At 47.5% G+C, this 10,754-nt stretch overlaps 1 protein-coding gene across 1 annotated transcript; it reads right to left on the bottom strand.

Annotated features, from left to right (window-relative positions):
- Positions 1-398: 398 nt before the first annotated feature.
- On the bottom strand, positions 399-926 carry LOC145791448 (uncharacterized). The gene has a single exon (XM_082871800.1). The coding sequence runs from the start codon at positions 924-926 to the stop codon at positions 399-401; it is 528 nt and encodes a 175-aa protein (XP_082727926.1).
- Positions 927-10,754: the final 9,828 nt, after the last annotated feature.

Raw genomic sequence — 10,754 nt, 5'->3', positions numbered from 1 at the left:
TGGTCTATTAGGATCCACTTGATATCGAAGTTCTTGACGTGCAAAATAACCACCAATGCTTCATTGTGAGGGCATTGTAACATTGCTAAGTCCTTGTCAGAAAAGGAGATGACGTTTGTTGCCTCTGTTTTTTCCCTTTTGATGGTAGGTTGTGCACTTAGTACCTCTCTCAAGTGCTCAGCCTTTTTGATCATCCCTCTGAGCTCATATACCCACTCACGTTCAACAATCCCATGTGTTACGTTGATTATGGCTTGGGGTGGACCATCAACCGACATCCCGTTTGGCCTGTTGCGGTCCTGGGAGGTCGGCTGTGTTCCCCCATCTATATACTGGTCCAAGTGACCAGCGGCCACTAACTCCTCCAGATGTTGCTTCAACGGTGTACAATTTTCAGTTCAGTGCCCCTTTTCATCATGGAAGGTGCAACGGTACCTATCATCGTAGCCCCTCTGTGCTTCTCCCAACTTGACTGGCCGCCGAACGAAGGATTCGTCGCACATCTTGCTAAGAATCCGGTAGATAGGTTTGCTGAATACCGTGGTGATGGTAGTGTAGACTCTCAACTTCCTTGCTCGAGGGTCCTCTGGGTTGGCTCGTTTGCCTCGCCCATTCTTGCTTGGTTGTTCTCCTTGCCCGACTGTGTTTACCTTTGCCACAAGTTTTTTGTCTGACATCATTGTTGTGCCAGCTTTTGCTTTGGTGTGTGCAACATCTTCTTTTACTCGGATGTGCTGATGCACTCTTTCCATTAGGGCCTCCATTATGAGTGGTGGATTCATCGTCATTGAATCCCTCAATTTATTGCCAGCTGGTAAACCTCGCTTGTACTGCGCGATAGCTAGGTTTGTGGGGAAATCTCCCATCTGATTAAAAATCTCCCAATATCGGTTATTGTAAGACCTCAATGTTTCCTTCTTGCCCATATTTATGGAGAGAAGCTAGTCAATCTCTACAGGCGTCTTGGTGTTTGTTCTGAATTTGGTCACAAATGCCTCTACTAGTTGGGCCCATGAAGCTATGCTATATTCTGGCAACCTTTCAAACCATGTTAGACCCTGGTCACCAAGGCTGGAAGGAAATAGGATACACATTAGAGTCTCATTTCACCAGTACACCGCCATAACTTGGTGAAAGTGGCTCAAGTGCATCTAGGGGTCCGACTTTCCCTCATAAATAGTGAATTTAGGGTGATGGAAGCCGGAGGGTAATGGTGCATTCTCTACTACCGGAACGAACGACGAGCTATGCCACCTCGCTAACACTTTATCTGCCGGGTCATTGGCAAGGCGTGGCTCTGGCATTCCAACCTCGACACTCCCATGTGTTCTAGGAGCCAACCGTTGTAATGCGGAGACTCTGTGGGGGTGTAGACACCCCATTTTTGACCGACCTTAAGACTCAGACGTCGCCGATCGAGCGCTTGGTGATGTTGCATAATGTGCTCGTTCAGAAGTTTCAGAGTCGCGGCCGTAAGCCCTGCCTCCGGACTTCCGAACCCTTTTCTGTGCCTTGTCTCGGTTTGCGAACCAGACTCGATTTTCTCTGTTTCTTTTCCTGAAGGGAGGGAGAGGTCTCGTAGACCATCTCTCAATGTCCGTAGGCTACATTTGGTGGCCGTAGGCCATTTTGCCCATTTCGGAGTCCGGTTCCCGATTTTCGGAGCCGTCAGGCCGTGTGCCTCGGTTCGGGACCGCTTAACCATCTCCTATCGCTCTGATTTTTGGCATACATCTTATTTCATCCATTTTGAGGGACACTGGGGGCTGAGAAACCCACTTCGAGGTCGAATACCATTTTCGGTGCTTAACAGCCCATTTCCGGGACCCCGAACCGCGTGTTTTGGCTCCGGAACATTCGTTTTGCAACGGTTTTCGCTCATTTTTGGCAGGTACCTCTGTTTTATCACAGGGAAGGTCACTGAAGGGCGGGAGGCCAGCAATTGTTACAGCAGCCAGTTATTTCTCTTCCGGAGCCTCCCGGCGCCCGTTTTTCGCACTTCCGGGCTAATGTTGAATACCTTAGAGCTAGTGTTGCCAACTTTCAACCACATATCTGTGATCTACACATCTGGGAGGCCACTAAAAGTTGGTGGCCGGCCATTAAGGTCACCTGACCCTTTTGACCCCTTTCTTCCGGGCTAATGTTGAACCCCTTGGACCTTTTTTCTTGAACTTTGAACCACATATCTGTGATGTACACACCTGAGAGGCCCCTAAAAGTTCATGGCCGGCCAGTAAGTCAACTTGACCCTTTTGACCCCCTCTTTCCGAGCCATTGTTGAACCCCTTGGGCCCACTTTCTTGGAATTTCAATTACATGGTTGTGTTGTACACACATAGGGCTACCTCCCCAATACCTGGCCGGCCAGAAAATATGGTTGACCCTTTTGACCCCTAGCCGGCCGGCTAGGGGGTGTGGCCGGCCGGCCACCTCCAGCAAAAGTGAGCGGCCGGCCGTGCTCTCCTCACTGTGCCCCTTCCAGCTGTGGGGCAATATCCCCCAGATATTTTCTGTATCCGGGGGATATTTTGGGAGAGAGTTTTCCTCTCCATTTGACCCCCCTTTTACACCCCTTTCTTGACCATATAACCAGCTGAGGGTCTTCTTCTTTATGGTTAGAAAAATTCATCTCCAAGGCTCAACCCTAAACTCCATTGTTATAGCTCTCAAATCTCCAAAAAACCCTAAGTTCATAACCTTCATTCCTTCTACACCACCAAGCTCTACCACCACCATCTCATTTCCAGCAGCTAGGAGGGATTCTTGAAGGCTAAAGAAGCTGCAAATCAACCCAAGAAGCAACAAAAGCTTGGATCTTCAAGGGTAAGTTACACTTTGATCCTTTTGACCCTTTTCCTTGAGCTATTTCTAAACCTCATCTCTTTTTGGTTTCAAGCTTCGGCCCTAACTGAAAAGGGCCATATTTTGAGCTCATCTTCACTTCTCATTAAGGGCTCAACCCTGTTTGAGCCCTCCATAATACACTTGCTTCATTGATCATCTTGTATGTCATAGTTTTGCATGCTATTTTTGACCCATGAGAAATTTATTTTCGAGCATGTTGTAAACTGATATGAGGCATATTTTGAGCCCCTCTTCAACATTGGAGAAGGGCTCAACATTGTTTGGTGTTTCCATATGTCACTTGTAGTTATATCCCCTATTTGGCCCCATTTTTTGCATAAATTAGTAGCCCTCTTTGCTTCTGTTTTTGGACCTTGGTCCGAACTGAAAGTGGTCTTATTTTGGCCTATACTTCATGTTTCATTCATACTTTTTTTCTGTTTGGTGATTATTTTATATACTTCATGTTATAGCACCTTTTGAGCCTTGTTTTGCATCACATTTTTAGCATGTTTGTATACTGATTTGAGGTCTGCCATACACTGTAAATATTCATATTTTTGGTTCATCTTCAATGTTATAGAAGGAAATTTTTCAGTTTGAGTTTTTCTTATACCACTTGCTTCATTACCTCTCTTTTGGCCCCTATTCTTGCATGCTATGTTTCCCTTATCTATGCTTGCTTTTTGGCCATGTTTATAACTGTGAAAGTGCATCTTTTGGGACTGTCTAGCTTCTGTCTTTGCATTGCATGTCCATATTGTGCATGTTTGGCATGGCTATAGGCCATTTCGGGTGCTTAATGTTGCATTTCGGGACAATTTCGTGCATTCGGTATCATTTCGCTACATTTCGGGACTGTTTTTCCCCATATTTTGTTGCTGAAATTCTGTTAGTGTGCTTGCATATCATTTTTGCCATGTTGCATGTCATTTTAGCACTGCCTCGGTTTGCGTGCCCGTGTGCACGCATTTCGAGGCACTCCATTTTTATCCGACGGCATCCGATGTGAGTGTGGCTGAGGCTCACTCATGTTGGTATAAGCCCATTTGCCATGTTGCATATCATTTTAGCACTGCCTCGGTTTGCGTGCCCATGTGCACGCATTTCGAGGCACTTCTTTTTTATCCGACGGCATCCGATGTGAGTGTGGCTGAGGCTCACTCATGTTGGTATAAGCCCATTTGCCATGTTGCATATCATTTTAGCACTGCCTCGGTTTGCGTGCCCGTGTGCACGCATTTCGAGGCACTTCTTTTTTATCCGACGGCATCCGATGTGAGTGTGGCTGAGGCTCACTCATGTTGGTATAAGCCCATTTGCCATGTTGCATGTCATTTTAGCACTGCCTCGGTTTGCGTGCCCGTGTGCACGCATTTCGAGGCACTTCATTTTTATCCGACGGCATCCGATGTGAGTGTGGCTGAGGTTCACTCATGTTGGTATAAGCCCATTTGTCATTTCCATGTCATTTTAGCATCGCCTCGGTTTGCGTGCCCGTGTGCACGCACTTCGAGGCATCTCATTTTTCAGTGCATTTATCATCGCCTCGGTCTGCGTGCCCGTGTGCACGTATTTCGAGGCATCTCATTTCCGTTGTATCTATCATTGCCTCGGTTTGCGTGCCCGTGTGCACGTATTTCGAGGCATCTCATTTCCGTTGTATCTATCATTGCCTCGGTTTGCGTGCCCGTGTGCACGCACTTCGAGGCATCTCATTTTCGTTGTATCTATCATTGCCTCGGTTTGCGTGCCCGTGTGCACGCACTTCGAGGCATCTCATTTTTCAGTGCATTTATCATCGCCTCGATTTGCGTGCCCGTGTGCACGCACTTCGAGGCATCTCATTTTCATTGCACATATCATCGCCTCGGTTTGCGTGTCCGTGTGCACGCATTTCGAGGCACCTCATTTTCAGCATTCCGTCATTTTCTCGGTTTGCGTGCCCGCGTGCACATATTTCGAGGCATCTCATTTCCATAGCATTCTGTATGTTAGGATTATATCTTAGTTGCATTTCATGCATATCATGCATATTGCATCGTGTCCGGAATAGGAGTTAGCCCGGGCACGGGAAACGAGGTACATTTCGTACTCCGAGTGACGGAATATGTCTCAATTCCCCCAGTCACCGACACTCCGGATTATCCATGATGGAGTTAGGTTTTAGCTGTAGTTTCATGTGCATTCATCCTATATTGAGTTGTGCATTTCGATTCCTCGGCCATCATGCCTCGGTATGCGTGATTGGTGGCACAAGGATCGAGGCATGCATATATCTGTGCAAATACATTGCTATGCCCCTTTCCTGCTCTCTGTTGCAGCAAAATCAGGGATCAGCAACTTTTTGGGAATTGGCACGCATTTCAAGAACAAGTGTAAACAGAGGCTAATTGGGGCATTCCGGTGGATTTCCGCGCAAGACAACCCGGACATGCATCATCCACCAGAAGCAAGACAGTCCCTGGCTTGCACGCCAGTTTATTTGCTTTCTAGTTAATTCATTAATTAATTAGAATTCTGTAATATTTTGGACTGTAATATTCTTTTTTTTTGGGGACTGTAATATTTGGACTGTATTATTTATTCGGACCCTCCGAGTGAGGGCACAACTGTAATAAGTGTGCGTGAGTGTGATATATGTCTTCCAACCCCACGTCTTTCTCCCTTTTATTTATCCGCTTACGATGGTTAGATTAGGGCATATTTAAATTGGCATACAGTATGACAGCATGTTTGCATTCATTCATCTGTATTGCATGCACCAGGCTCGGCGCATCATACTAACTGCATTGTACTTTCAATTTCAAAGTTGAATACATGTTAGTTGTAGCATTTCATATGCCATCTTAGAATAGCCGAGCCTACTATAGTTGCATTTTGCATGTGTTGCATTAAGCATTTTTGTATACTTAGGATCATGCATGATTTCTAATGTAGTTTCTGTTTTTGGCTTGGAGTACTCGGTAAGCTTTATGCTTTAGCATCCTCGCATGCGTGTGAATGAATGCCATGATAGCATGCTTACCATGAGGCTATGTGCTTATCTGATATATCTGCCTGAATGCCTGTGGGTGAAGGTTGGGTTATCTGAATTGGAATGAATCATCAAAATGTTTCAAGCCTACCTGCGGGTAGCAAACCATTTTCAAAAACAAGCATGAAATGTTTTGTTCCAATTCGGGCGACCCGGTCTATATTTATATGCTGTGAGCATCACGTAGTAACCTAGGCTAATAAACCGGAATAAGAACTCGCAATGTTTTCAAAAATTGATATCATGGTTAGTAGAGGCCGGTCTATGACCGGGCGAGCGGGGGTGCTCACGAAGTGACCTTCCCCAATCGTACCCAAGTTCCCGAGCCGAGGCAACTTTGGTGATGACGGACACGTGGCCTTTTGGCACCGAGTCAGGGTTTCCTAAATTTCCCAAAATAAAATATTTAGGTGGCGACTCTGTATCTGGCAAAGCAGTCCATGTTTGGCACTTCTTTCAAAAATCTGTTTTCTCAAAACGATTTGCCGGATTTGGACTCTTTGGTTCAGACTTAGAACCGTGACATTTTGAGAGTCCGAGCTGTAGTGACCCCAAATGAACAGAACGGGACCTAAACCCTCCCGGGGCGTTCGGGGGACGTCTACAGTTTCTGGCGACTCTGCTGGGGATTTAGAGAACTTGACTCGAACTCATGATATCTGTTTTTGACTACACTTGTGTGTTTCTTTGCATTGCATTTGCATTGGTGCGCCTAGGACACCGTGTTTGCCATCTGCTATTCCTGAACGGTTTGCCGGAGGCTTGTCTTGTCAAGGCATGACCATAAGGCTGACCGGTTGTGGGCTCTGCCAGTATGGGAACACAAACCCCGGTTTTACCGGGGCACCCTCTTTGACCATTCGGCCTAGTGCATATTCGGATCCATAGTGACTATTCCAAATTAGGACAGGTTGCTTACCCGTTTATAGGTTGTTTGAAACCGCTGTGTGCATAGTGAAACCCTAGCTCCTGACAAAATAGGACAGGGAAACCTTACCCCAACATAGGGGTGTTTTGGCTCTCACTTATCTGTTATGTGCTTTAGAGTGCGTCTCTACAGGAATGCATGTATCAGTATATGAGTTTGGGCATCAGGCCTGCGGGCTTCAGTTCAAGTATTGGCAGTATCAGGCCTGCGGGCATCAGATCAGTATATGAGTTTGAGTATCGAGCCTGCGGGCATCAGTTCAGTATTGACAGTATCAGGCCTACGGGCATCAGTTCAGTATTGTCGACATCAGGCCTGCGGGCATCAGTTTTGTATTACGGGTATCAAGCCTGCGGACATCAGCCAGTATTTGAGGATTATTTATCTGCGGATATCAGATTCTGTTTTAGGGAACAGTGATACAGGGATGATAATCAGTGTTTAAGGACAGTGTATATTTCAGCTTATTGACTGTGTGTTGATTATGCCCGACTGTGTGTCTTGCATATTACTTTAAGCTGTTATGCTGCCCGTTTATCTATTTATTTATTTCCTTTTCGCTTTATTTATCTTTTGCTAGGTCAGTTTTAGCACGATTGCTTCCGACCCAACAGGCATTCCCCAAGCACCTTGGACACGAGGTCGTCGACTCCACCGATCTGAGGATCTGATAGACGGATAGCCAGTGTTCTATTCTCTACCCCCTATTATCAGAAGGAAGCCGAAAAGGCGCAGTGTGTCAGAACAGAGGTTGTCAGGGCAGTGGGTTACTCCATCAGAGGACTATAGGACTGAGGTCTCAATTACTGTTGCAGAAATAGACATACCAGTTAGACAGATGGAGCAACCGAATACATCGGGGATGGAGGCTCTAATGCGCCAGATGCAGGAGAGCATGAAACAGATGCACGATGATGCCGTCCGTCAAGCGGAATTCTCCAAACAGCAGGCCACAGTCATGGCCCAACAGGCTGAGTTGATTACCAGATTGCAACAACAGAACACAGCGTCTGCTTCACAACAAATCCCTCCTCCGACGGGGGTCCCATTACCCGAGAAGGCTCCTGCTATTCAGGACGCTCCTCTGAACACCCAAAATACTGTACCGACTGTCCAAAATTTACAAGAGGACACGAGTCTTCCAACGGGGCCAGCACCGCCCCCGATTCCATTACAACTGTCCAAGGCTCATACATCCAATCACCCGGACTCTCCATCCGAGGACGAGGTTGATCATACGGCTCTGAAATTGAGCAAATTGGAGAAACTCTTTAAGAAATCCCAAGGGGCTAAGGCTATGCCGGATATCGGAGATGGATATACCGAGGAGGCCGTGACACTCCCCGATAGGTTCAAAATGCCACAAATAGACCGTTTTGACGGGACTGGTGACCCCATGGTCCATATCCGACTGTTTGCGGATGTCTTGCGGCCAATGGGCCTAACACGACAACAGAAGCTCTCACTATTCGGCCGAACCCTGTCAGGTGTGGCCTCCCATTGGTACGCAAGATTATCGGATGAGGTGAAGAAGAATTGGGACGAGATGGCTGAGGCCTTTGTCACGCAATATTCATACAACACTCAGATCGAGATCACAACCCGCGATCTTGAAACGACGAGGCAAGAGCCCAAGGAATCTTTCTCGGACTTTGTGATCCGATGGAGGGCAAAAGCGTCGACGATGACTTTAAGGCCTACTGACAGAGATCAAATTCGGATGATTGTGCGCAATCTCCACCCGAAGTTAATGCAAAGAATGATTGTGGTCCCCTTCCCTACTTTCGCAGATTTACATGATATGGGGGTGCAAATAGAAGATGCTATGAGGCAAGGACTGCTTGACCAGGACAGAGAACAACCGAGGAGGACCTTCAATCGCAATAACAATGCAGGCCCGAGCGGCGCTGCAAATACGAGAGCCTCGGAAGTTGGTATGGTCGCCACCACTCCCCCTCCCCCTCCAAGACCTATGACTGCCACACCATTCTCCGGCGCGTCCGGAAGCAACTCACAAAACAGCCGATTCCAACCCCGAGGCCAAAGAACCTTTACTCCACTATATATGCCTCTGACCAAAGTTCTAGGAATACTGATCAGAAAGAATCATTTAAAACCCCTAGAACCAAAGCCATTACCAAATCCACTTCCCCCCTCATATGACCCGTCAAAATACTGTGCATACCACCAACAACACGGTCATGACACCGACCGTTGTTACAGACTGCGTCATGAGATCCAAGATCTTATTGACAAGCAGGTGATCGCACCTCCCGACCAACCCAATGTTACGACCAACCCTCTCCCATCACATAACCAAGCTCCTCCTCCCAAAAGAATTAACTTTATCCAGACTGGGGTCGCATCTTACGATCCTAGCATCTACATTACTCCCACCCACCTACCCAAGCCGGAGGTGCTCCTCCCTGATTGCACTGACTTCTTGTGCATGGTGGACACCTCCAAAACCCAACCAGAACCGATGGTGGTGACCGTCGAAGGCAGGGCAGGGCAGGTTTTGGAAGAGACCGAATCTGTTGAATCTGGGACTGGGCAGAGTTTTGCTGAGAGGGCTTATGATCCAAGCAAGTACATCCTATCAACGAGCCGAACTGGGCTAAGTGTAAAATTTCCCGAGACAGGAGAGCTATGCATGATCCGAGGGGAGGGATCTGAGTTATGGGCAGATGAGCCGACAACTGTAGAAGAGGACTTTGCTAACTTGCAATTTCTCGATGATCAGGAGCTGGAGGATGCATCCATTAACTGGAATGATTATGAGGGATCAGAGGAGGCCACGGGATGGCTCGAAGATCAACCGGATGCAGTGGGGGAAGCTCAACCAAAACAGAGCCCGGCAGGGGCAGAAATATCAGTTGTGGCCGGAACGGCCGAAAATCGAGTTGTACCGCCGAAGAGCGCCGGTGTTAATAATTCCGCTCAGGACATGGGCATTACGGATGTAGGAACTATTGAACAAACAGCTGTACTGATGCAGTTGGAACAAGGGAAGTTTGAGGAAACTGAGAGAGCCAGAAAGGCGAAGGGCCCTGAGGAGACCGAAAGTGCTGTGTGCACAAAAACAAGCAATGCTGTGAGCATGTGGACAGAGAGCACTGAGAGTGCGAGTGGACCGGAGCCAGACAGGTGTCTGTTGGCTGTCAGTGGAATGTGGTGGGAAGATGACGATTTGTGTCTTGCCCACACCGATGAGGACTGGGGGAATAACCAACCGGATGATACTTGGTATCTGGATGAAGTGGACCATATGACAAGAAGTGGGCGGTACTTCAAACCCCCACACTTAGACCAACCCGAGGCGTCCGGAAAAGACAGAGAAGCAGAGAGACAGAAGGAGAAGCAGATTGAAGAGGAAGCTGTGCTGAAACAGTTAAAGAAAATACAAGCAGACATCTCCATCTGGGGACTGCTAATGGCATCACGAGTGCACAGAGAAGCTGTCCTATCTGCCATGGACAAGTCCAAACTTTCTATAGACACCACGCCTGAACAGCTGGTTGGGCTGGTTTTTCCGGGAGGAGGTTCCCCGGCATTAACTTTTTCGGACAAGGAGCTACCGCCTGAGGGCGCAAATCATAACAAGCCTCTCTACATCTCTGTGGAATGTAGAGATAAGTGGATACCGGTGGTACTTGTTGATACCGGGTCTGCGATTAATGTCTGCCCGACCAGAACGGCATATGCAATCGGGTTGAAGCCCGTAGATTTCGTCCCAACCACCCAAGTGATCAGGGCATATGACAATACCAGCAGAGAAGTGATGGGGACTGTTAAAATTCAAACTAAGGTTGGTCTAGGACAACACAGTATCGAATTTCATATCTTGGACGTTCCTGCAACCTTTAACCTACTTTTGGGGCGACCGTGGTTGCACCAGGTCAAAGCAGTCTCTTCCACTCTACATCAGATGCTAAAACACCC

Source organism: Camellia sinensis, chromosome 5, assembly GCF_055761805.1.
Source record: "Camellia sinensis isolate YWXY chromosome 5, ASM5576180v1, whole genome shotgun sequence".
NCBI lineage: Eukaryota > Viridiplantae > Streptophyta > Magnoliopsida > Ericales > Theaceae > Camellia > Camellia sinensis.
This window is presented reverse-complemented; position numbering and strand designations above follow the sequence as displayed.

Bases quoted from the DNA above. Each gene is read 5' to 3' on its own strand.
- LOC145791448 (XM_082871800.1), bottom strand. From the start codon at position 926: ATGGGCAAGAAGGAAACATTGAGGTCTTACAATAACCGATATTGGGAG.